Source organism: Temnothorax longispinosus, unplaced genomic scaffold, assembly GCF_030848805.1.
Source record: "Temnothorax longispinosus isolate EJ_2023e unplaced genomic scaffold, Tlon_JGU_v1 HiC_scaffold_38, whole genome shotgun sequence".
NCBI classification, from domain to species: Eukaryota; Metazoa; Arthropoda; class Insecta; order Hymenoptera; family Formicidae; genus Temnothorax; species Temnothorax longispinosus.
In genome coordinates this window covers 82,622-110,148 of record NW_027270209.1, presented here as the reverse complement: position 1 = coordinate 110,148, position 27,527 = coordinate 82,622, and the positions used below count along the sequence as shown (strand labels likewise).

The 27,527-nt window shown below is 39.6% G+C and overlaps 3 protein-coding genes and 1 long non-coding RNA gene across 4 annotated transcripts; 1 reads left to right on the top strand and 3 right to left on the bottom strand.

Moving 5' to 3' along the window:
- Positions 1–27: 27 nt before the first annotated feature.
- LOC139824451 (GTPase-activating protein and VPS9 domain-containing protein 1-like) lies at positions 28–955 on the bottom strand. Its single transcript, XM_071796980.1, has 3 exons — positions 812–955; positions 346–731; positions 28–277 (listed from the first exon to the last, which is right to left on the bottom strand). The coding sequence occupies exons 1-3, from the start codon at positions 834–836 to the stop codon at positions 239–241; spliced, it is 450 nt and encodes a 149-aa protein (XP_071653081.1). The 5' UTR covers positions 837–955; the 3' UTR covers positions 28–238.
- Positions 956–3,220: 2,265 nt separating this feature from the next.
- LOC139824449 (uncharacterized) lies at positions 3,221–9,605 on the top strand. The gene is made up of 5 exons (XM_071796978.1): positions 3,221–3,427; positions 3,745–4,316; positions 4,400–4,609; positions 5,685–6,759; positions 9,375–9,605. Exons 1-5 carry the CDS (start codon positions 3,221–3,223, stop codon positions 9,603–9,605), a joined length of 2,295 nt encoding a protein of 764 aa, XP_071653079.1.
- A 2,523-nt stretch (positions 9,606–12,128) lies between these two features.
- On the bottom strand, positions 12,129–14,135 carry LOC139824456 (uncharacterized). Its single transcript, XM_071796984.1, has one exon. The coding sequence runs from the start codon at positions 13,512–13,514 to the stop codon at positions 12,384–12,386; it is 1,131 nt and encodes a 376-aa protein (XP_071653085.1). The 5' UTR covers positions 13,515–14,135; the 3' UTR covers positions 12,129–12,383.
- Positions 14,136–15,588: 1,453 nt separating this feature from the next.
- On the bottom strand, positions 15,589–16,728 carry LOC139824452 (uncharacterized). The gene is made up of 3 exons (XR_011735102.1): positions 16,633–16,728; positions 15,850–16,242; positions 15,589–15,754 (listed from the first exon to the last, which is right to left on the bottom strand). It is a non-coding gene; the product is annotated as an uncharacterized lncRNA (long non-coding RNA).
- Positions 16,729–27,527: the final 10,799 nt, after the last annotated feature.

Below are 27,527 nucleotides of genomic sequence, written 5' to 3'. Positions count from 1 at the left end.
GATACTGGAAGCATAAAACTGTTCAGCTAGCTTTACACAAGATATTGGTCTTCTTCTTTATGAAATCGTCAAATTATGATTATGATACATTTCTACATTATCACCAGCATCGAATCTAATCTTATTTATCGTGATACTCTTGAGAAACTGTTAATCCATTGTCTTAACTCGATCGCGGTGCAGAACTGCGTCCACCAATATTGTTCCTCTCCCTCCAATCGATTCCCGTAAAAGCTGTTTACATATTGAACAGTCGATACAACGACAGCGGATTAGTCTGAAATTAAGCACACGTTAACAATCACTCTTCTTGCTAAAATCACAATTCTCTTTTCAATCGCATACCTTGATTATGACATAGACCAGCACGGGAGTCAGATCGTCGGCAGCAGGTATGCCTCTTTTCGACGCCATGGAGAAGAGATTCATGATGGTAGTCGCGCAACGAAATACACACTGCAACTTATCTCTAGGAGTCTTATACGCCGATATCACAGCCAATTCAGCCTGCGCCCATGACCAGGAGCATTCGTAATGATAAACTTTTGAAATGCGTAGGTCCCTGTGATTTGGAGTTACGACCTTTGCCAACTTATTGATGTGACCGTGAAAAAGCTGGTCCCTATATACATCTCCATCTTCATTTAGATAGAGCGCATTGTGGTATACCCGTGCCATGACGGTTCTTTCCACCACGACTCTCGCCAAATCTAACTGGTTGGCGCTTGCCGCTGAAAGTAAAAAGTAAGTTCAGACGTCTCTGAGCACTCCGCTAAGGTCAATTGCAAGATAAATAATTATATTCATGTACATTGCCAAATCGGATTGTTGTCCATTTCCACGTGGACCTTCCCTAGAAAATTATCCACGAGATCCTGTTTCTCGTCAGCTAGCGTAAGCTTTTTAAACTCTTTGCAGAAACGCAGGAGGAAAGCCTTCTTTTTTTCCAAAAATGCCCTCACACAAACGGATACAAGATGATTATTGATAGGATCCCGATCGCACTTAACTCGCACGCATAATCTGAAAAATATTATTATTAAACAATTAACATCTTACATTTAAACATCTTACATTTACTTATACATTACATGCAAAGATGATATTTATATATAAACAGTACCTATCTAAGTGAGCTAATGTCGACAACAATCCCTGACGACATCTGATTAAATATGCGATATAAGGAGATCGCTTTTAGTAGGTAAGCTACGGGCATTCCCGGCCATCTGTAGGGATCTGAGGGGGGTGAGGGGCGAAGGAGGGACCGCGGGGGAGGGGGAGGGGGAAACCGCGGGCGCCGCGGAGGAGGGGGAAGGGGGAACCGCGTGTTTCGGGCGCCGCGGGGGAGGGAAAGGGGGGAACCGCGTTTTCCGGCGCCGCGGGGCGACCGCGTTTTTGCCGCGCCGCGGAGCGTTCGCGTTTTCGGGCGTCGCGGGGCGAGGAGACCCGCGTTCGCGTTTCGCCGCGCCGCGGAGTCCGCGTGACGTCACACGGCACGCTCGCGTTATCTCCCCCTCGTAGATGTTTCTCCTCCGTCCCCCATTCGTCTTCTCGTTCGCGCGGTCTCTTTCTCTCGCGCGCGGTCCCTCTCGCTTCCGGCCCCCGTTCGCGTTCTCGCTCGTGGCCCCGTTCGCGGTCTCTTTTCCTCGCGCGTTCTCGCTCGCGATCGCGTATCTTTTCTTCGCCAGCGATATTTAATCGTTCAGATCTTCGCGATATTTAATTTTTAATATTACATTTAAGTAAACAATAAACGAAGACAGCTTTATGACAGGAAATGGGATAAACGGTAAATGACGAGGAAAAACTTTTTAACCATATTATATGCATTTATTTATCATGTAGCGCATTATACACAATAGTATCCAAAGCGTAGACTAATAATTCGCAATCAATAATCGAATTTTTATCATAAACGTCACGCAAGATTGTAACTGCGTTACATTTATCAGTGATACAATTTTGACGTAAAATTGTTACAAACTGTTTGAATTTTTTACTTACGCCGTGAACATTTTGACATAGTTGAAAATACACATTCTCGACGCAATGTTCTAGTTCGAACAGGAAGAGTACAGTTGACGGTTTCATGTACAAGCTGGTGCCGCACGACGTCAATTTTACAATATCTGCGTCACGTATTTTAACAAGCTCCAGATCTCGAAAAGTTAGCGATGATGGTGCCGATGACTGCACGAGTCGCTGTATATCTGCACGTTTTTCGATGAGTGTCACCCACGTTGCATGTAGCAGAATTATCCGATTGCCTCGGTTATCGCCAATAAGTATATTCACAGAGGACATAGGTCCCGCGTTGATTCCAACATCCAAAAATATATACGCTGTTGATGTCAAGGCAAATCTCCTTCCCAAAATACGTGGCGTGTAGCGGGGTTTATCAAAACTAAAAAAATACAATTATATGTTTATAAAAGTTTTTTTTTGCACAAGTATATATAAAAATTAGCGGTACTTACTCATTGTGCTGTTTCTCGCACGTTTCGTCCTGAATCGGAACGTAGTAGTTCGCACCATGAGTGTTCATCGTCTGGAGGCTGTTTGCGACGTACTCGAACCGTATCGAACTCTTGACTGTGCTCTAGAATCCTCATAGACCATTTATACATACCCAAAACTGCAAATCTTGCAAAAATAGCGCCAATGCACGGCTGCTGCATGGTGACCGCCACCACAATCCACATATACGTTAAATGTGATATCTTTGTCAAGAACATTCGTGATGAGATCACCTCATCGGGCATCAAATATGATTTTTTTCAAGAGCATACGTGTCTCGCGATGATTTCATCGAACACGTGCAAAACTGCAAATTTTGCAATTTCGAATAAGTCAATGGAGCGTTATTGTTTTCAAGAACATGTCGCGACATGTCTCGCGATGATTTCATCGAACACGTGCAAAACTGCAAATAGCGCCGATGTACGGCTGCTGCATTGATACAGATCAAATCACCAAAAGTCAATGGCGCGTTTTCGTGAACGTACGTGTCTCGCAATGATTTCATCGAACACGTGCAAAACTGCAAATTTTGCAAATAGCGCCGATGTACGGCTGCTGAGATGAAATTAGATATGATAAGCAAACGATGCATCATTAGTAGAATATAAAATGACGAATCTAGGGGATACGCTCAATAGTCGAGAACTGGAAGTCGTGAGTGCAACAAATGGCGTTAGCAAGAGGATCGTGCAATAACATGGAGCAAGAGTTGTTGGAGCAATCCACCCTGTTAAATTCGAGGGAAGACTTTGCCGCGTGGGAGCAACGATGCGACGAGTTTATCGAATCGTTGGAAGAACAAAGCCGAATTAAACGGCCACGATTATCAATCGATCAGTCATCGATCGGTCTTAAACAGTCATTGGTCGCTTGTATCGCAAGACTCGAAGGTTTGAAAGACTTGGTACGTCAACGTTTCGTACATGTGGGTGCGGGATACAGTGCGAGTGAGACAGGACTCAGATGGTGCGAGATAGATCCGGCTTTTGAAAGCCGTATATTGACTGGTGCGGTGATAAATTCCAAACACATCGACCCTCGTCAATTTCTCAAAAATGCGAGAGAAATTGTACTCGATCGTGTGCGGAACGTCATGCAACGACATGACAATGTAAAATTAACACAGTGTTTAATGGTGAATTTGTTGCGAATGACAAACGCGCGAATAAAAGTATCGCAACGAGAAACTATGAAGTCTTTCGTGAGTCTAATCTGCACGAGTGGTACAAGAGACACGTCATCGAGCCTACCTTAGCAAAGCTGGAGGAATTCCAGGAACGTGATAGCGGATGGGCGTTGTCGCGTATACTCAATTTAATGGTAAATGTGAACAAATACAATCCGTTGCACGCGGGGTGTATTGTGGAAATACCGCAAGAAATTAAAAAGAAGAACGCGGTGATAAACGTGCGATCAATAGACAATGCATGTTTCGCATGGTCAGTGGTGGCTGCTCTGTATCCAGTTGAGGAACACACATATCGGAAATCGTCGTATCCTCATTACACGTCGGTGCTAGATCTTACGGACATTGAGTTTCCAATGACGTTGGATCAAATTAAAAAATTTGAAAATCACAACAACATCTCCATCAACGTGTACAGCATCGAGAAAAAAAACAAGAAACTTACTATCTTGCCAATACGGGTTACTGACCGAAAGATGGACAGACATGTAAATCTGCTGTACGTGCATAACGACAACGTGGGACATTTTGCGTGGATCAAGAACCTATCCCGCCTCGTGAGCTCGCAAATCAACCGACACCATGGTCGGAAATACTTTTGCGATCGGTAAGTACCTATAGTTCTTTTAATAATATATAGAATATTTGTGTATAAAAAAATTATAATATTTGCGTTTATTTTTTTTGCAGATGTTTGCACTACTTCAGCTCCAACGAGAAATTGACTGCCCACACCGTCGACTGTCAGGAGATGAATGACTGCGCGATCAAGTTACCGAGCGATAACGACAAGTGGTTGGCTTTTAAAAATCACAACAGGAAGGAACGAGTTCCGTTTGTCGTATACGCCGACCTGGAGTGTACCCTGGAGAAGATGGAAGCGGATCGGGCAACGTCCAGGTACACATATCAACATCATCGCGTGTTTAGCATAGGGTACTACGTGCGTTGCTCGTACGACGAGTCGTTATCTATGTATCGGTTTCGTCGCGATAAGGATTGCGTCGCGTGGTTCGCCGAGGAGCTAAGACGTTTAGCTCACGACGTAAAAAACTATATTGTCCACTAATATACCCATGGCAGATTTCACGCGAGACGAGTGGGAAAAGTTTAACAGCGCAACGCACTGTCACGTGTGCGAAGAACCGTTTGAGCCAGACGACGTGCGAGTACGCGACCATTGTCACCTGACCGGTCGATACAGAGGTCCCGCGCATTCGAATTGTAACTTAAATTATAAAGATTCGCATTGCATTCCCATAGTGTTTCATAATTTATCGGGATACGATGCACATTTTATTATAACTGAAATAGCAACAGCATACGAAGGACATGTAGATTTACTCCCGATCACAAAAGAAAAATATATTTCGTTTACAAAAAACGTTCAAAGCACTGAAGATAAAGATAAGAAAACGTGCGTCAAATTGCGATTTATCGATTCGTACAAGTTTCTCACCGCTAGTCTCGACAAATTGGCATCTTATCTCAGCAAAGATAAACTGCGAATATTGCAACGCGAATTTTGTGAATTATCCGCAGAAAATTTTAATTTGCTGACACGAAAAGGCGTATTTCCATATGAATACATTGACTGCGTTGAAAAATTGGAGGACTTGTGTTTACCACCGCGCGACTCGTTTTACAGTTCATTGACAGGTGACACCGTATCCGAGAGCGATTACGCGCACGCCGTCGACGTCTGGCAGCGGTTCTCCATTCGAACGCTCAGTGATTACAGCGATTTATATCTCAAGACCGATGTCTTGCTGTTGGCCGATATCTTTGAAAATTTTCGCGATAGTTGCGTCGCGAGTTATGGACTCGATCCGGCGTATTATTATACTCTACCGGGTTTTACGTGGGATGCTATGTTGAAGCATACACACATCAATTTCGAATTGCTCACCGACATTGACATGGTCATGTTTATCGAACGCGGTATACGCGGCGGTTTGAGTCAATGTTCAAACAGATACGCGCTGGCCAACAACAAGTACATGCAGTTGTACGATCCATCGAAACCGTCGTCGTACCTCATGTATTTTGATGTAAATAACTTATACGGCTGGGCAATGAGTCAACCATTGCCATACGCAGATTTTAAATGGGTCGACGACGTAACCGATTTTAATGTTATGGATGTCGCGTTGGATTCCCCGATAGGCTACATTCTCGAAGTCGACTTGGAGTATCCGCAACATCTTCACGACGCGCACACTGACTTACCGTTCTGTCCGACGCGCGATAAACCACCCGGCAAGCGGCAAGACAAGCTCCTCGCAACATTATACGATAAGAAACGTTATGTAATACATTATCGCAACCTGCAGCAGTGTACTCGTCACGGTCTCCGTATATCAAAAATTCACCGTATACTGAAATTCGCGCAATCTCCATGGCTTCGCGATTATATAGACCTCAATACGAAATTTAGAACGTTGGCCAACAATGATTTCGAGAAAAATTTATACAAATTGATGAACAATGCCGTGTTTGGCAAAACCATGGAGAATGTGCGCAATCACGTTGACGTGCGACTCGTGACTCATTGGGAGGGTAGATACGGCGCGGAGGCTATGATTGCGAAACCAAATTTTCATAGCCGAAGCGTCTTTTCGGAGAATTTAGTAGCAATAGAAATGCGAAAACTCGAGGTGAAGTTCGACAAACCAATCTATGTGGGTATGTGCATCCTCGATATATCCAAGACATGTTTGTACGAATTTCATCACGAGTACATGTTACCGTTGTATCGCGACAAGTGTAAAGTCACGTACACCGATACTGACAGTCTCATTTATCACATCGAGTGCGACGATGTGTATGATATCATGAAGCGCCACATTCATAGATTTGACACTAGCGATTACGCGATTGATAATACATACGGTATCCCACTCGCCAATAAAAAAGTTCCGGGCTTAATGAAAGACGAAAATAACGGTGCGATAATGACCGAATTCGTCGGGCTTAGAGCAAAGATGTACGCCTTGCGAGTGGACGGTAAGAAAGATACGAAAAAGGCTAAAGGTGTTAAGAGTAACGTCGTAGCCAGGTCGATAACGTTCGACGATTACACGCGGTGTCTGCGCGACGAAATTGAAATGACGCGACAGCAAACTTGCATAAGATCCAAAAAACACGAGGTATACACCGTGTCCGAAACGAAAATAGCTCTAAGTCCGTACGATGATAAGCGATACATTATACCCGGTTCTACCGAAACACTGCCATGGGGACATTATAAAATACCATTGTAAATATATTGTAAATACCATTGTAAATATATTGTAAATACCGCTGTAAATATATTGTAATTACATTTAGATATTTAGAAAAATAAATGACTCATATGTATATATGTATGTTTTTATACTGTAATAAATTTTTACAATACATTATTCTTGTGTATCCATGAATTGTATGAATTATCAAATCCTAACCACTTTACATAAACCTCATCCCCTCTTTTGCGTAAAACTTTTTCAACAAGATACACATCGGGATTAGCAACGCGATGTAACTCGTATTCGTAGAAGCCGCCGGCGACGGGTTTTCCACGGGAATCTTCCAACAGAAACGTCACAGGATTAGTTTTTGCACTCCTACTACATCACACTATTGTCACATCGTTTGTTTATCATATCTAATTTTATCTCAGTAGCCGTACGGATGCGCCTGCCGAAAAATCTGCGATGTGCAGTTTTGCACGTGTGCGATGAAGTCACCGCGAGACACGTATGTTCTCGAAAACGATATCGCGCCATTGACTTTCGGTGATTTGATTTGTAAAACAGCTATTGAACCGCTATGAAACAGCTAAAAACAGCCTAAAAACAGCTATCAAACAGCTATTGAACCGCTATGAAACAGCTAAAAACAGCTAAAAACAGCTATTGAACCGCTATGAAACAGCTAAAAACAGCTAAAAACAGCTATGAAGCAGCTATCAAACAGCTATTGAACCGCTATGAAACAGCTAAAAACAGCTAAAAACAGCTATCAAACAGCTGATTGAACCGCTATGAAACAGCTAAAAACAGCTAAAAACAGCTATCAAACAGCTCTTGAACAGCTATCAAACAACTAAAATAGCTCTTGAACGGCTATGAAACAGCTAAAAACAGCTATCAAACAGCTATTGAACCGCTATGAAACAGCTAAAAACAGCTATCAAACAGCTCTTGAACAGCTATGAAACAATTAAAACAGTTATCTGTATAACTGCGATCTGTTTAACTGATATTGAACCGCTATTGAATCGCTATCAAACTTCTTTTAAACAACTAAAAACAGCTAAAAACAGCCATCAAACAACAAAAAAACAACTAAAAAACAGCTCTTGAACAGCTAAAACATCTATATTATACTACAAAGTATGTAGGAAAAGGAAATAAAACATTTATTTCGCCTAGCAGGTCACACCGGTCGCGATAACGAAATCCTGTCGATTATCGAGGAACTTCGCAAGGCTGGACTTATTATAAATTAAGTGGCGCGACAGCGAGTCATTCAATCAACATCGAAATGCCGATCAACAAGTTTGGTATATCGCTCGGAAGAGGCGGTGCGGAACCGTACTATCAATGGAGAGGATTAATCAGAAATTACGTGCGCGATAACGCTCTTTGCATGGTCGCCACCGACTTTGATCGCGCACGTAATTTCTGATTAATCTTCTCCATTGATAGTACGGTTCCGCACCGCCTCTTCCGAGCGATATACCAAACTTGTTGATCGGCATTTCGATGTTGATTGAATGACTCGCTGTCGCGCCACTTAATTTATAATAAGTCCAGCCTTGCGAAGTTCCTCGATAATCGACAGGATTTCGTTATCGCGACCGGTGTGACCTGCTAGGCGAAATAAATGTTTTATTTCCTTTTCCTACATACTTTGTAGTATAATATAGATGTTTTAGCTGTTCAAGAGCTGTTTTTTAGTTGTTTTTTTGTTGTTTGATGGCTGTTTTTAGCTGTTTTTAGTTGTTTAAAAGAAGTTTGATAGCGATTCAATAGCGGTTCAATATCAGTTAAACAGATCGCAGTTATACAGATAACTGTTTTAATTGTTTCATAGCTGTTCAAGAGCTGTTTGATAGCTGTTTTTAGCTGTTTCATAGCGGTTCAATAGCTGTTTGATAGCTGTTTTTAGCTGTTTCATAGCGGTTCAAGAGCTGTTTTAGTTGTTTGATAGCTGTTCAAGAGCTGTTTGATAGCTGTTTTTAGCTGTTTTTAGCTGTTTCATAGCGGTTCAATAGCTGTTTAATAGCTGTTTCATAGCTGTTTTTAGCTGTTTTTAGCTGTTTCATAGCGGTTCAATAGCTGTTTGATAGCTGCTTCATAGCTGTTTTTAGCTGTTTTTAGCTGTTTCATAGCGGTTCAATAGCTGTTTTTAGCTGTTTTTAGCTGTTTCATAGCGGTTCAATAGCTGTTTGATAGCTGTTTTTAGCTGTTTTTAGCTGTTTCATAGCGGTTCAATAGCTGTTTTACAAATCAAATCACCGAAAGTCAATGGCGCGATATCGTTTTCGAGAACATACGTGTCTCGCGGTGACTTCATCGCACACGTGCAAAACTGCACATCGCAGATTTTTCGGCAGGCGCATCCGTACGGCTACTGAGATAAAATTAGATATGATAAACAAACGATGTGACAATAGTGTGATGTAGTAGGAGTGCAGAAAACTAATCCTGTGACGTTTCTGTTGGAAGATTCCCGTGGAAAACCCGTCGCCGGCGGCTTCTACGAATACGAGTTACATCGCGTTGCTAATCCCGATGTGTATCTTGTTGAAAAAGTTTTACGCAAAAGAGGGGATGAGGTTTATGTAAAGTGGTTAGGATTTGATAATTCATACAATTCATGGATACACAAGAATAATGTATTGTAAAAATTTATTACAGTATAAAAACATACATATATACATATGAGTCATTTATTTTTCTAAATATCTAAATGTAATTACAATATATTTACAGCGGTATTTACAATATATTTACAATGGTATTTACAATATATTTACAATGGTATTTTATAATGTCCCCATGGCAGCGTTTCGGTAGAACCGGGTATAATGTATCGCTTATCATCGTACGGACTTAGAGCTATTTTCGTTTCGGACACGGTGTATACCTCGTGTTTTTTGGATCTTATGCAAGTTTGCTGTCGCGTCATTTCAATTTCGTCGCGCAGACACCGCGTGTAATCGTCGAACGTTATCGACCTGGCTACGACGTTACTCTTAACACCTTTAGCCTTTTTCGTATCTTTCTTACCGTCCACTCGCAAGGCGTACATCTTTGCTCTAAGCCCGACGAATTCGGTCATTATCGCACCGTTATTTTCGTCTTTCATTAAGCCCGGAACTTTTTTATTGGCGAGTGGGATACCGTATGTATTATCAATCGCGTAATCGCTAGTGTCAAATCTATGAATGTGGCGCTTCATGATATCATACACATCGTCGCACTCGATGTGATAAATGAGACTGTCAGTATCGGTGTACGTGACTTTACACTTGTCGCGATACAACGGTAACATGTACTCGTGATGAAATTCGTACAAACATGTCTTGGATATATCGAGGATGCACATACCCACATAGATTGGTTTGTCGAACTTCACCTCGAGTTTTCGCATTTCTATTGCTAGAATTCTCCGAAAAGACGCTTCGGCTATAAAAATTTGGTTTCGCAATCATAGCCTCCGCGCCGTATCTACCCTCCCAATGAGTCACGAGTCGCACGTCAACGTGATTGCGCACATTCTCCATGGTTTTGCCAAACACGGCATTGTTCATCAATTTGTATAAATTTTTCTCGAAATCATTGTTGGCCAACGTTCTAAATTTCGTATTGAGGTCTATATAATCGCGAAGCCATGGAGATTGCGCGAATTTCAGTATACGGTGAATTTTTGATATACGGAGACCGTGACGAGTACACTGCTGCAGGTTGCGATAATGTATTACATAACGTTTCTTATCGTATAATGTTGCGAGGAGCTTGTCTTGCCGCTTGCCGGGTGGTTTATCGCGCGTCGGACAGAACGGTAGGTCAGTGTGCGCGTCGTGAAGATGTTGCGGATACTCCAAGTCGACTTCGAGAATGTAGCCTATCGGGGAATCCAACGCGACATCCATAACATTAAAATCGGTTACGTCGTCGACCCATTTAAAATCTGCGTATGGCAATGGTTGACTCATTGCCCAGCCGTATAAGTTATTTACATCAAAATACATGAGGTACGACGACGGTTTCGATGGATCGTACGACTGCATGTACTTGTTGTTGGCCAGCGCGTATCTGTTTGAACATTGACTCAAACCGCCGCGTATACCGCGTTCGATAAACATGACCATGTCAATGTCGGTGAGCAATTCGAAATTGATGTGTGTATGCTTCAACATAGCATCCCACGTAAAACCCGGTAGAGTATAATAATACGCCGGATCGAGTCCATAACTCGCGACGCAACTATCGCGAAAATTTTCAAAGATATCGGCCAACAGCAAGACATCGGTCTTGAGATATAAATCGCTGTAATCACCGAGCGTTCGAATGGAGAACCGCTGCCAGACGTCGACGGCGTGCGCGTAATCGCTCTCGGATACGGTGTCACCTGTCAATGAACTGTAAAACAAGTCGCGCGGTGGTAAACACAAGTCCTCCAATTTTTCAACGCAGTCAATGTATTCATATGGAAATACTCCTTTTCGTGTCAGCAAATTAAAATTTTCTGCGGATAATTCACAAAATTCGCGTTGCAATATTCGCAGTTTATCCTTGCTGAGATAAGATGCCAATTTGTCGAGACTAGCGGTGAGAAACTTGTACGAATCGATAAATCGCAATTTGACGCACGTTTTCTTATCTTTATCTTCGGTGCTTTGAACGTTTTTTGTAAACGAAATATATTTTTCTTTTGTGATCGGGAGTAAATCTACATGTCCTTCGTATGCTGTTGCTATTTCAGTTATAATAAAATGTGCATCGTATCCCGATAAATTATGAAACACTATGAGAATGCAATGCGAATCTTTATAATTTAAGTTACAATTCGAATGCGCGGGACCTCTGTATCGACCGGTCAGGTGACAATGGTCGCGTACTCGCACGTCGTCTGGCTCAAACGGTTCTTCGCACACGTGACAGTGCGTTGCGCTGTTAAACTTTTCCCACTCGTCTCGCGTGAAATCTGCCATGGGTATATTAGTGGACAATATAGTTTTTACGTCGTGAGCTAAACGTCTTAGCTCCTCGGCGAACCACGCGACGCAATCCTTATCGCGACGAAACCGATACATAGATAACGACTCGTCGTACGAGCAACGCACGTAGTACCCTATGCTAAACACGCGATGATGTTGATATGTGTACCTGGACGTTGCCCGATCCGCTTCCATCTTCTCCAGGGTACACTCCAGGTCGGCGTATACGACAAACGGAACTCGTTCCTTCCTGTTGTGATTTTTAAAAGCCAACCACTTGTCGTTATCGCTCGGTAACTTGATCGCGCAGTCATTCATCTCCTGACAGTCGACGGTGTGGGCAGTCAATTTCTCGTTGGAGCTGAAGTAGTGCAAACATCTGCAAAAAAAATAAACGCAAATATTATAATTTTTTTATACACAAAATATTCTATATATTATTAAAAGAACTATAGGTACTTACCGATCGCAAAAGTATTTCCGACCATGGTGTCGGTTGATTTGCGAGCTCACGAGGCGGGATAGGTTCTTGATCCACGCAAAATGTCCCACGTTGTCGTTATGCACGTACAGCAGATTTACATGTCTGTCCATCTTTCGGTCAGTAACCCGTATTGGCAAGATAGTAAGTTTCTTGTTTTTTTTCTCGATGCTGTACACGTTGATGGAGATGTTGTTGTGATTTTCAAATTTTTTAATTTGATCCAACGTCATTGGAAACTCAATGTCCGTAAGATCTAGCACCGACGTGTAATGAGGATACGACGATTTCCGATATGTGTGTTCCTCAACTGGATACAGAGCAGCCACCACTGACCATGCGAAACATGCATTGTCTATTGATCGCACGTTTATCACCGCGTTCTTCTTTTTAATTTCTTGCGGTATTTCCACAATACACCCCGCGTGCAACGGATTGTATTTGTTCACATTTACCATTAAATTGAGTATACGCGACAACGCCCATCCGCTATCACGTTCCTGGAATTCCTCCAGCTTTGCTAAGGTAGGCTCGATGACGTGTCTCTTGTACCACTCGTGCAGATTAGACTCACGAAAGACTTCATAGTTTCTCGTTGCGATACTTTTATTCGCGCGTTTGTCATTCGCAACAAATTCACCATTAAACACTGTGTTAATTTTTACATTGTCATGTCGTTGCATGACGTTCCGCACACGATCGAGTACAATTTCTCTCGCATTTTTGAGAAATTGACGAGGGTCGATGTGTTTGGAATTTATCACCGCACCAGTCAATATACGGCTTTCAAAAGCCGGATCTATCTCGCACCATCTGAGTCCTGTCTCACTCGCACTGTATCCCGCACCCACATGTACGAAACGTTGACGTACCAAGTCTTTCAAACCTTCGAGTCTTGCGATACAAGCGACCAATGACTGTTTAAGACCGATCGATGACTGATCGATTGATAATCGTGGCCGTTTAATTCGGCTTTGTTCTTCCAACGATTCGATAAACTCGTCGCATCGTTGCTCCCACGCGGCAAAGTCTTCCCTCGAATTTAACAGGGTGGATTGCTCCAACAACTCTTGCTCCATGTTATTGCACGATCCTCTTGCTAACGCCATTTGTTGCACTCACGACTTCCAGTTCTCGACTATTGAGCGTATCCCCTAGATTCGTCATTTTATATTCTACTAATGATGCATCGTTTGCTTATCATATCTAATTTCATCTCAGCAGCCGTACATCGGCGCTATTTGCAAAATTTGCAGTTTTGCACGTGTTCGATGAAATCATTGCGAGACACGTACGTTCACGAAAACGCGCCATTGACTTTTGGTGATTTGATCTGTATCAATGCAGCAGCCGTACATCGGCGCTATTTGCAGTTTTGCACGTGTTCGATGAAATCATCGCGAGACATGTCGCGACATGTTCTTGAAAACAATAACGCTCCATTGACTTATTCGAAATTGCAAAATTTGCAGTTTTGCACGTGTTCGATGAAATCATCGCGAGACACGTATGCTCTTGAAAAAAATCATATTTGATGCCCGATGAGGTGATCTCATCACGAATGTTCTTGACAAAGATATCACATTTAACGTATATGTGGATTGTGGTGGCGGTCACCATGCAGCAGCCGTGCATTGGCGCTATTTTTGCAAGATTTGCAGTTTTGGGTATGTATAAATGGTCTATGAGGATTCTAGAGCACAGTCAAGAGTTCGATACGGTTCGAGTACGTCGCAAACAGCCTCCAGACGATGAACACTCATGGTGCGAACTACTACGTTCCGATTCAGGACGAAACGTGCGAGAAACAGCACAATGAGTAAGTACCTAAGTAGCTAATTTTTATATATACTTGTGCAAAAAAAAACTTTTATAAACATATAATTGTATTTTTTTAGTTTTGATAAACCCCGCTACACGCCACGTATTTTGGGAAGGAGATTTGCCTTGACATCAACAGCGTATATATTTTTGGATGTTGGAATCAACGCGGGACCTATGTCCTCTGTGAATATACTTATTGGCGATAACCGAGGCAATCGGATAATTCTGCTACATGCAACGTGGGTGACACTCATCGAAAAACGTGCAGATATACAGCGACTCGTGCAGTCATCGGCACCATCATCGCTAACTTTTCGAGATCTGGAGCTTGTTAAAATACGTGACGCAGATATTGTAAAATTGACGTCGTGCGGCACCAGCTTGTACATGAAACCGTCAACTGTACTCTTCCTGTTCGAACTAGAACATTGCGTCGAGAATGTGTATTTTCAACTATGTCAAAATGTTCACGGCGTAAGTAAAAAATTCAAACAGTTTGTAACAATTTTACGTCAAAATTGTATCACTGATAAATGTAACGCAGTTACAATCTTGCGTGACGTTTATGATAAAAATTCGATTATTGATTGCGAATTATTAGTCTACGCTTTGGATACTATTGTGTATAATGCGCTACATGATAAATAAATGCATATAATATGGTTAAAAAGTTTTTCCTCGTCATTTACCGTTTATCCCATTTCCTGTCATAAAGCTGTCTTCGTTTATTGTTTACTTAAATGTAATATTAAAAATTAAATATCGCGAAGATCTGAACGATTAAATATCGCTGGCGAAGAAAAGATACGCGATCGCGAGCGAGAACGCGCGAGGAAAAGAGACCGCGAACGGGGCCACGAGCGAGAACGCGAACGGGGGCCGGAAGCGAGAGGGACCGCGCGCGAGAGAAAGAGACCGCGCGAACGAGAAGACGAATGGGGGACGGAGGAGAAACATCTACGAGGGGGAGATAACGCGAGCGTGCCGTGTGACGTCACGCGGACTCCGCGGCGCGGCGAAACGCGAACGCGGGTCTCCTCGCCCCGCGACGCCCGAAAAAACGCGAACGCTCCGCGGCGCGGCGAAAACGCGGTCGCCCCGCGGCGCCGGAAAACGCGGTTCCCCCCTTTCCCTCCCCCCCGGCGCCCGAAACACGCGGTTCCCCCTTCCCCCTCCTCCGCGGCGCCCGCGGTTTCCCCCTCCCCCTCCCCCGCGGTCCCTCCCCCCGCCCCTCACCCCCCCTCAGATCCCTACAGATGGCCGGGAATGCCCGTAGCTTACCTACTGCTTTTGATAATCCTCTCGAAGTGATTTGAAGAGCTTTCTACATCCATCGTCATTAAATAGACGCACGCAACGTAAAGTTTCATGAAGATGAGTTAGTTAGACTTAGCTAACTAAGACTTAGCTCAGCTTCAGTTTTGCCGTTTGCTATGACAGAACCCTCCTGCTGATGTTCCCCATCAAGCCTCACGTTCTCTTCCTCCGCCTGAGTCTCCATTCGCGCGAAAATTACGTTGATCATCTGCCTGAGAGTCGCACAGGCTGTTGTTTGATTCACCAGGTTGTGCGACGATAAGTAAACGTTGTAAACAGTACGAATTGTTAACAGTACCGTACCCTCGTATACCTCCACATGCTGGCTTGTCATTACAGTCAGCAGAACTTTAATAATCTGCAGCTGCACACTCTCATCGGTCTGTGGACCGGTGAAGCAACCGCAAATTGTCTCGACAATGCGCACAATCAGCAGCTTGTTAGGCTCCGTTGAATCAGGCACATTGCCAGTGAGATGGCTATATGCGATTAACTTTTGCAGGCAGTCCAGTGCTGTGTCACCACAATCCGTAGTGACTAGCTCTGACATGCTGACTCAAATGGCAAGAAGTACTTCTCAGCGGTAATGACATTTGAGTCGCTCTTAATTGGGCTGTGGCCCAATTAAGGGCGTTTGAGATAACCTCTTCACCCTGCACAGCTGGTGTACATCTTTGATCTCGTTACGGAGGTCCTCTGCAAAATGGAAATATGAGTGACAAACTTAATTAGCAACTATCGCTTATAGCTACAGGCTTATTAGCCTGTATATTTATTTATTTCAGTATAAAATAATTTTTAAAACGTTCATATTAATTCTGATTGCAGACGGACCTTCGGGAACACTAGCGCCTTCTTCTTTTAACATAAATAACTAAAAATCTATATTTCGGCTAATTACCGAGTTTATAAATATTTAATTTAAATTATCTGGGTGACTCACAAACCTTTTTAATCACACTTCGTAACTTTTCATACAAAATACAAACGATTTCGTATAAAAACTTTTATTAATTTATCTATTTCGGCTAAATGCATGGTGTAAAAATAATTAATTAATTACAATTAAACGAATGACTCACAAACCTTTTCAATTGCACTTCAAAAGTCTTCATACGAAATACAAACGATTTCATATGGTAGATTCTTTCCCGGACATTCATTTCCGGTCAAATACATACGAATGAATCTTAGTTCAATTCACTCCTTGTCTTTTTCGAATGGACTTTCTTAGAAACAGACAAAGAGTGAATTGAACTAAGGTTCAAGTTAAACGACGTTGGTAAAAACGGACATAAGAAGTATTTAAGATGATCTGTAAATATAAACAATTGATTAAAATACAGATAGCAAATTGGTTTTAGTTTTAAAATGTTCCACAATTTATGTGCTTTTAAAATATGCCCAATGAGATTTCCGTGTTTATCCCCTTTGACCGACCCGAACATGAGTACCAAATCGTATTGTTAATAGAGACAATATAGTTTATATTTTTTGAACTGGTTTTATGAAATAAATACAATACATTTTGATATTTTTACATTGATTTAATCTGTTAAAAAATTTAAAATTCAACATAAGGTATATTCGAGTAGAAGCATTACAGAACTAATTATACTGCTCGTAAATATTAACAAGCTACCATTTACGGTTCTTTTTCGTCTTTCTTCTATTAGAACAAAGTGCCACGGTTTAGATTTTTATATTTATATTAAAAAAGTAAATTAAATAAGTGTTTTGATAAGGATCTATCGTCTCGATATTTACAATATTTACAAAACGTTTCTTATTGCAAATTTTAGAAATTTATTAATTGCATGGATGATAATAGGCCTATTCTTTTTAGCTAAACTATTCTTTTTCTTGCACAATTTTCTCTTTTTCTCCCCAACGTGCAAGAAGTTTAGCTAAAAAGAACAGGTTCAATATCAGCGCTACTGCTCGAGAAAAATAATGTATAATATGGTCAGATGTAAAAATATATTATTAGATATAAAAAGATCTAATTTTATATGATTATATATAATCAGATCCGAAATTTGGAAATATGATCTTATCTTTATGTTAGTATACCCAAGTTAGTACTTTATAGTACCCAAATTTCGGATCTGATTATACAATATACAGGGTGGACCGTTTTAATCTATCCAGTCGAATATCTCGAAAACCAAGCCCGGGAGAGAAAAATGTTTCAGACAAAAGTTGTTTGGTTTCGAGGGGGCCATAAGATGGTGTCATTGGTTTAACCATGAATGGTCATTTAAAGCTCACGTAAACGACACCTTTAATTTTTTAATATTCTTGTAGCTAATCTCGAGAGCTTTTCAAAACACTATAATAAAGTATTTTATTATTACAAACTTTCGGAATTATAAGGCTTGAAAGTTCTAGTATTTTGACATAAAATACAAAATATCTTGTAAAACATTAAGTTTTCGGTAATGTTACCTTAATACTTTTATGCACAGAATAATGAGACGAATCAATTGCTATAAAAAAGGCATAGTTGCTTTTAAGAAAAAGTATGCAGATGCGTGTTGCAAATTACATATTTTTTGTTAAAGGAACTCCTCATTATTCTGTGCATAAAAGTATTAAGGTAACATTACCGAAAACTTAATGTTTTACAAGATATTTTGTATTTTATGTCAAAATACTAGAACTTTCAAGCCTTATAATTCCAAAAGTTCTTAATGAAAAAATACTTTACTATAGTGTTTTAAAAATCTAATTTACCTAAATAGAAATCTTCTTCCTGATCGATAAGTCTATCGACCAGTGTCGGAAAAGTGAAAGTTACTGTTATCTGATATATATATGTCATATATTATTGAGATACGTCGACGTTAGTAGAAATATTATAAGTTAGTAGAAATATTTTAATATAAAATTTTCACATTTCAACTTTGCGTCGCAATATTTCCGCTCGTAGGGCACGTAGCGAAAAAATAAAAACACGTTGGCCTTTAGCCAACTCGAACATGAGTACCTCATACGTACAAGAGTAAAGTACCAGTTAAAATATAGATAGCAAATTGGTTTCAGTCTTAAAATGTTCCACAATTTATATGGTTTTAAAATAAAGAGATAAAGGAATTAAAACGATCCCGATACGGTGTTCGAAGAAACGTCATTTTAACGTTCCACCAAACATTTGATCGAACGATTTGAGTGTGTAAAGAGAACGAAGGAGAATTGAAAGGAAAAGAAAGAGAGACAGAAGTAAAAGGTCCTGCCGGCGATAATTCTGCCGGCGGCGTGTTGCGATAAATTTTTACGAGGTCGAAAGTTATAACTCACCTCGTTCGCGGACAACTCTTTGAATCCATTATACTCCCGGCGGCCGTAATAAATTTGGAAATTCTGTTAAATTCGCTTCGTGCGCTAACGTTTTCCAATCTCGACGTCTGACCGCGGAGAGCGAGCGAACAGCAGCGGGCTGTTTTACGAAACTGTCGGCCGAGCGGCGGCATTAAGTGGTAATCTCCAGGTATGAGCGGGACGGCGCGGCGAAAGGGACTGCAAAAAGCGAATTAAAAGAGTGAAGTACCAGTTAAAATACAGATAGCGAATTGGTTTTAGTCTTAAAATGTTCCACAATTTATGTGCTTTTAAAATATGCGCAATGAGATTTTCATGCTCATTCCTTTCAGCTGACCCAAACGTGAGCATCCCATACGTACAAGAGTAAAGTAGCAGTTAAAATATTGATAGCAAACTGATTTTAGTCTTAACATGTTCCTCAATTTATGTGTTTTTGAAATATGCACAATGAAATATTTGTGCTCATCCTCTTCAGCTGATACTCTTGTAAGTATGGTGGTGGTCACGTTCGGGGAGATTTATCGGTTTTTATAAACTATACATTTCAGAAAGATATGTTTCAGACAAAAGTTGTAGGGCTTAAAAATATTTATTTACTAGTCTTATCAGTTTGACCGTAGGTGGCGATGTCAATGTTACATGATGAAAGTCACCTTGAATTTTTTAAATTAAAATTTTCACTTTTTATTGCGCATGCTTGTAGCTTACCTTTAGAGCTTTTCATTATAACTAACACTATAATAAAGCTATCTTTAGTTACGAATTTCGTGGTATTTTAAAAATTTTGTACTTTTAATTTAAAAAATATAATATTTTGTAAAGTATTTATTTTTCGAACTTTACTTTAATACTTTTATATACAGAATAATGTAAGAAATTGATTGTTGAAAAAGAAATTTCTCAAAATTTGATTGCATTTTGTAGACGTATTCAATTTTACAAATGTAAAAATTAATATTCCACGTATAACCCTTTTCGGTCACACTGGGTAAAATACACCCCAGCGTTTTTTGACTTCGAAAACGACCCAGTAAACCAATGGAAATGGGCCTTGTGCCGCCATCTACAGGTAGTTGGGACCTTCAAGTATCGATCTCCGTCGGTGGTATATTTTTCGGCCCGTTAATTCTCTCTCGGCATTTTTTTCCGCAAAAAAATCGCACCTTTATACCTCAAAATCAACATACTTTTTGGAACGACCGCATAAACTGCAATAATCAGTGAAAAGTGCGTCATCTGAGGATGAAAAAACCGTTTGAAAAATTAAAATATTTTAAAAATTGAAAAAGTTAATTAGTTTTTGTGAAAAGTCACTTTTCCGACTTTTTTTTCAACAATTTTTTTACATATGTTAAATTAATTTTTTGCAAATCAAACCTATACAGTCTTTTTAAGGAAGACTTAAACTACAACAGGATATTTTTTTTTTAAGGTCACCTACAATTTTTTATACACGTGCAAATACGCTGGGGGTGTATTTTACCCAGTGTGACCGGTACGGGATTCTCGGGAAGTGTGACCGAAAAGAGATAAAAATATGAAGGTAAAATTATTTAAAAGTGAATAAAAAGTGATTAATTTATGAGATATTTTTACATTTTCAAGACAAAATTTGAAATATCTCGAAATATATTCTTTACAAAGAGTAGCTTTCTTATAGTGTTTTGAAAATGTCTTTCATTGAAAATAAAAGGTCACGCAAAGATCGCGCTTTGTAGTATGCTACATATTATTTTATATTTTTTTTCTTCTTATTTGTGGGTAGGATTTATAAGGATTCCAGCAGAATTCTCTCTAGGAGAATTTTGGATAAGGTAAGTATTTTTTTTTTCATTATTTATATAAAACTGCTGTGCAAACAAGTGCTGTGCGCAAATACAAAGGTGCTGTGCGTCTACAAGGAACGGGTGCTTGTGCGTCTACAAGAAACGGGTGCTGTGCGCCTACAGGAAACGGGTGCTGTGCGAGTACAGGAAACGGGTGCTGTGCGCCTACAGGAAACGGGTGCTGTGCGCCTGAAGGGAACGGGTGCTGTGCGCCTGCAAGGAACGGGTGCTGTGTCCCTGCAAGGAACGGATGCTGTGCGCTTGCGAAAAAGGCTGTTAGACATTTTTCAATCCGATCATTTTTAATAAAATGTCGGTGAAAAAGATATTTTCGTTAAGGGATTAACGAGATTCCCACTGTCCCTATCTACTATCTAGCGAAACCACTGCCAAGGGAACGGGCTTGGAAAAATTAGCGGGGAAAGAAGACCCTGTTGAGCTTGACTCTAGTCTGGCACTGTAAGGAGACATGAGAGGTGTAGCATAAGTGGGAGATGGCAACATCGCCGGTGAAATACCACTAGTTTCATCGTTTCTTTACTTACTCGGTTAGGCGGAGCACGTGCCCCCGTTGAAAGAGATATAATTAGCAGAGGCGAATGGCTTACGGATGCTCATATGGATCATTTCCAACAACTTTTAATTAATTGTTCGGACTATAGACCTGTCGGAACATGGCGAATACAGCCTGATATGATTCAACCTGTATCACAAGATAAAAAAACACATTCAAATATTGTGTAGTTCGTCACATTGGGTGTGTAGTTATTATGATACAAAAAATATATTTATATATGATTCCTCAAATAATGAAACATTGTGTAAAGGTCATAAGCAATTCTTGGAAAGATTATTTCCAACACATGAGTTTAAAAAACACTCCGTCAAATTTCCTACTGTGCAACGTTAATCGAACAGTAGAGATTGTGGTGTTTTTGCTATAGCTTTTGCTACTTCATTGTTATTCAATATTAAACCTGACAAAGTAAAGTATGAACATAAGTTTATGCGTTCACATTTGATACAAATTTTGGAAAATAATGTTATTGAACATTTTCCTCAGGATTTGCAATGTGCTAATTCTCAAAAGGTACTTCCATTAGCAGTGATAAGAGATAGAGAGGTTAAAGCGACTGTTCAACGTATGAAAAGACATTTTTAAAGTAATTGCGCTAAAAATGGTGCTCAAGATTCACAATGTGCTATTTCTCAAAGAGTACTTTCATTGGCGATAATAAAAGCAACAGAAACTGAAGCGATTGCTAAAAGTGCAAAGACACATTCTGAAAGTAATTATGCTACAAAATCTCGTGCAGAGCAGCAGGATTTAAACAATCGCGCTATTATAAAGCGATCCAAACAGAATTTAAAAAAGAAAGTAATTTTAAAGTCTAAAGAAAAAGATATAATTATTCGAGGCAAATGAGAAACGTTGTCGAGAGGAACAAGATTCGTCAGAAAATGATTGTGCTAAAAAACGGAGTCGATATCAGAATTCAGAAAACAATCGTGCTAAAAGACAACATCAGTATAAAGACAACTTAGCAAATAATCGCCTTAATAAGCGAAAATATCTTATACATTCTCAGCAAGGACGAGATAGACAAAGAAAATATTATCTTATACATTCTCAGCAAGAACGAGATAAAAAAAGAAAATATTATCTTATACATTCTCAGCAAGAACGAAATAGAAAAGGAAAATATTATCTTCTACATTCTCAGCAAGAACGAGATAGACAAAGAAAATATTCTGATCGTAAGTGGCTTTATAATAAGCGATATTATGAGAGAAAAATTCTAAATACGTACCTGCAAACAAAAATCGCGATATTGCCAAAAATATTGCTAAGAAATATGCAAAGTTTTGGTCACGAAATTATATAATAAAATTTTGTCCTGTGGCAATTAAAGATATTGTAAAGAAACTTGATATTAGAAATCATATTGAAAGACAATTAAAACCCGAAAGAATCGTACGTTGGTGTATGAATATTCGAGACAGATTTGTCCGCAAGATCTATAAAATATTAGCTTCACTTAAAAATAAATCAGAAGCGTGTTTGACTCTTGCCGAAGAATGCTCTACAAAATACGTGCATTATGTGGCATATCGCGACATACAGCTTCGTCTGAAAATTATTTTATCGACACATATCGTAACATTGCTTCGTCACAACCTTTGGTAATGAACGTAAAAGGTCAAATTATGAATGTATTACCTTTGCAGCAGGCACAAGCAAAAAAATCATGGAAATGTAATACCTTGTGTAAAATTGATGATCCGTTTTTAATCGATCGTTATGAAAAATTCCTTCAAACGATAAGTACATGTACTTTAAACAAAATACCACAATTGTTAGAAAAAATTCACCTCATTTTCCAAAGGTGAGACATATTAAACGTTTAATTTATCAAATAACAAATTTCTATCGGAAAATGTTAAATCTGCAGAAGGCTTTAATTTCCGCTGATTTAGACACATTAAATAAAATTATAACTTTGGAACAAGAAAAAGCAAATATGTACAACATCAGCAGAGTTGTACTATTTTGAGTGATGACGATATCATTTCTCGCTATAGCAACGCATTTAAGGTTTTTACCAAACGCTGCATGGACACACCTCGATATGTTTGTGCATCATGTGAGAGACTTTGTTATAAAAGAAGTGTCTCTGAAATTAATAAGCTTAAAACGCAATTAGATATTCCAATTTGGAGAGATTTAATGGCGCATTTAAAAAAACATAACATTACCCCACAATACATATGTCGTTATTGTGCAGGAAAATTCCGTAACGGATTAATGCCTGCGTATTGCGTTTTAAATAATCGATTTGTACGTGATACGCCCGAAGAAATATCATCTCCTAACACGTTTAAAAAAATTTTTACACAAAGAGCTAAAGCTTTTCAAACTATTGTTAAAATGGGAATTGTTATTAACAAAAAACTACCTCATAGAAATATGGTACAAAAAGTAAAAGGTAGAACGTTTCATTTACCATTACCTTTACAAGAGACATGGAACAAATTATGTTCCGATACTGATCCAATTAATAAAAATCATGAAATGTACTTCGTACGTGTTAGAGGTGTACCGACAAAATCCAAAATTATTTGGGAGGAATACGTAGATCGTAAAAAGGTACACAAGGCTTTAACATGGCTCAAACGTAACAATCTTTTTTACAATAATATAACACTCTCAGAAACTCACGATGGATTATGTTTAGAGAAACTGGATAATAATGAATTTGAAGTACAAGAGACGGAAAATGATAGTAAATCTGTTTCGGATAACGAACAAGAATTGAGTCCAAAAATTCCAATGGAAGAAACAAAAAATAACGTAGACGTTATTTTATCAAATGACGAACAAGAATTGAGTTCAAAAGTTCCAATGGAAGAAACAAAAAATAACGTAGACGCTACTTCAAATCATCAGCGTGAAGCGATGTTAACCCAGATTCTTGACGAAAGTCAAGATAGTTATTACGAGCAATACACTATTTATCCTTTATATGAAAAAAAAATCATGTCAAAGTGCTACTGCCTTATATCAAATGTTAAAAGTTCAAGATTTGCCCTTGGACAATTGTGAGAAATCTTTAGATCTATTGTGTTTTCCAGATTTATTTCCTTTTGGTGTTAATGGACAACGCGAAACTAGACAGGTTAAACTTCACAGCCATGAATTTATTAAATGTTGTTTGACATCCAAACATTTACAATTTAGATTAAGTCCACAATTCTTATTTTTCTTGTTAAATGATGCAAATATTCGTCAATTAAGTCGTGGTATTTGTCATAAATTGTATACAACTGATTCACGAGAACGTTATACGACTAAAGAATATTTAGAAGCATTGCAGAAAGGTGATATGGAATCTGACTTGAGTTCGATATTTTCCACTTTAAGAAATACGGAACAATACTGGCGTAGACCAAGAAGTAATTTAATTGCTATGACGCAAGAATTCGGACCTGCAACATGGTTCTTTACAGTTAGTTCTGATAAATGGGGGTGGGATGATTTAGGTGCATATATTCGTGAAGTAAATGGATTGCCTAACGATTCGACGCCCATTAGTGTACTCGTTGCTAAAGATCCCGTGTCGACGTCGAGGTTTCTTGATAATAAATTCAATGTGCTGCTTGATTTTATTTGTTCCAAAGATCACCCGATCGGAGAAGTAACACATTACTTCTGGCGACGAGAATACCAAGGTAGAGGTATATAACATTTTTATTTATTAATTTGGATTAAAGACGCGCCAATTATCGGTAAATCTTATGTTGAAGAGGTTTCTAAATTTATTTTGCAACATATAAGTTGTAAAATGCCAGATCCAAATATTTCACCATTGTTATACAGGCGAGTCAATATGTATCAACTACACAAACATAACGATTATTGTCTTCGTTCTAAAAAAGCAGGACATAAAACGACTCGTGTCTGTCGTTTCGGATTTCCTCGTCCAGTTACAGACACGTTGATTATGAGAGATGTCATAGTTCGATAGCAGGTAGGAAACGATTAAAAAATAGAAGTAGGCTTTATGACCTTCCTCGAACAGATACTGAAACCTGTATAAATGATTATAATCCTATCATTCTTACTGCATGGGAAGAAAATATGGATATACAATTTATCGGTGAAAAAGCATCGCTGCTTACTTGGTATATTACTAAGTATATAAATAAACCAGGAAAAAGTGAAATATCTGATGTTATCTTTGATAGTAAAAAGAAAAAAACAAATCATTGGCGAGCCGTCTTTGGAAGATTGCTTTTCGAGCCATGAGTAATAGAGAATGTGGAGTTCTTGAAGCTGCTGATACATTGCTAGGTAATCCTTTATATGGGACTGATCGAAATACGAGTATTAGATGGTTAGATGTTAATCAGATACGACATAGAAAAGTTAAAACCTGTAAGGAAATTGAAGCTCTTGATGGAGATTCCACAGACATATTTTGTCCATCTATAATAGATGATCATTATCCACGGAGATCGGAAGAACTTGAATCCTTGTGTTTATATGAATTTGCACAGCAATATGATATTACGAAAATCAAACCACAAAGTAAAAATATTGAATTCTACAAGATGAATAATGGTTATTGCTCGGGGGGGTATTTATCGCTCCCCGGATTCGCGATTGGCTTGTACGCGGGTGGTTCAAAGGACCAGAGGGGCAATCCCCTCACGATTTCGATAAATGCGAGTTAGGCGAATAAAGCGATTTAATCATGCGAAGCGACTCACCGTATCGCAGCCCGGTGCCCTCTTGGGATGCTCGATCGGTTGATCTGGTCCGTCCTCTCGGCTGACGACAGCCTCCGTGCTAGCGGGAGGAGTGCAGGCAGGCAAGGTAGCGCAAGCAAGCAGTCAGGCAGGCAAGAGTATCACAAGCAACAGTTAAGACGGGCAAGCAGGCACACGACGTTCTCGCGCCGAGTACTCGTTGGTAAAAATGAGGCTCGGTGTTGTCGTGTCGGCGATTTTTACCGGAGTAATTGCTCCGGCGCTCTCTCTCCGGCTCGCGCTCCTGGAAGTACGGCGCGAGCAAGTACTATTGTCCCAATAATTGGGCCTGCCACCCGCGGGCGGGCAGCACGAGTCGGGTGAGTCGCGCAAAAATTGGCAATCCGGTCGCGGCCCGCCAACGTTTCACGCGAGTCTACTGATGCGAAGTAGCCGTTACCGACGGTAACGGTTCAAAGACGATACGCGAATAATATAATACAAACCGCCATGCAATGTGCAACCTTATAAACTAACGCATGCGACTTATCTACAATCAAGGTGTATGTACACTATTTACATGTGAGCTCCAACCAGTTATTATCTGAAACGACGACAGCGTAACTATATTATTAATCACTATAAATATGATGTCAATACGCGGCCGGAAAATTATTTCTTTTCATTACTGCTTATGTTTAAACCATGGCGGAAACTGGAAGATCTTAAAAATGGATGTGATATTTATGCAGAATCATTTCACAAGGAAAAGTTAGATCTTCAGAAAGCATTGTATTATCGTGAAAAATTAGAGGAATTGCAAAAAGCATCTAAAACTGCGAAAAAATTGGTTCAGCAACGTTTAGATGATTTAGAAAAACAGCACGAGTCTCAAGATGATCCTGATAATCCAATAGGTGTTCAAAATATTGAGGCTGGTGAAGCGATGCAAGATTTTAAGGATCTTAGTGAAAAATTAGTTCAGGAAATCGATGTATCTGAAATGATTTCAAATCTGAACGCAGATCAAAGAAGAATATTTGACGATGTGATTAACACCGTAACATCGCCGGATAATAAACAATTACTATCATACGTTAGTGGAGAAGGAGGTACTGGCAAAAGTTTTTTAATTAAAACAATTAAATGCTGGATAAAACAAAATCTCAACAAGGATACCGTTGTAGCAGCACCTACTGGTATAGCAGCGTTCAATATCGATGGTTTGACCACTTACAGAGTGTGGCAGTTACCCGTTACACATGGTGATACTCCCAAGTATACACAATTATTTGATCACGTTTTGAAAGTTTTACGGGCAGATCTGAAAGATGTTATTTTTATTATAATCGATGAAGTGTCAATGGTATTTAATTTAAATTTAGCGTATATACATTTACGACTATCTGAAATATTCAATACCACTGAAGATGGTATGGTCAAAAGCATATTCTTTTATTTGGAGATCTGCTTCAATTACCTCCTGTACGTGAAAATTTTGTTTTGTTCGATTATTAAAGAAAAAAAATGAAATATATTGGCTCTATAGCGTCTACAAATTTGTGGAAAAATTTTAAATAT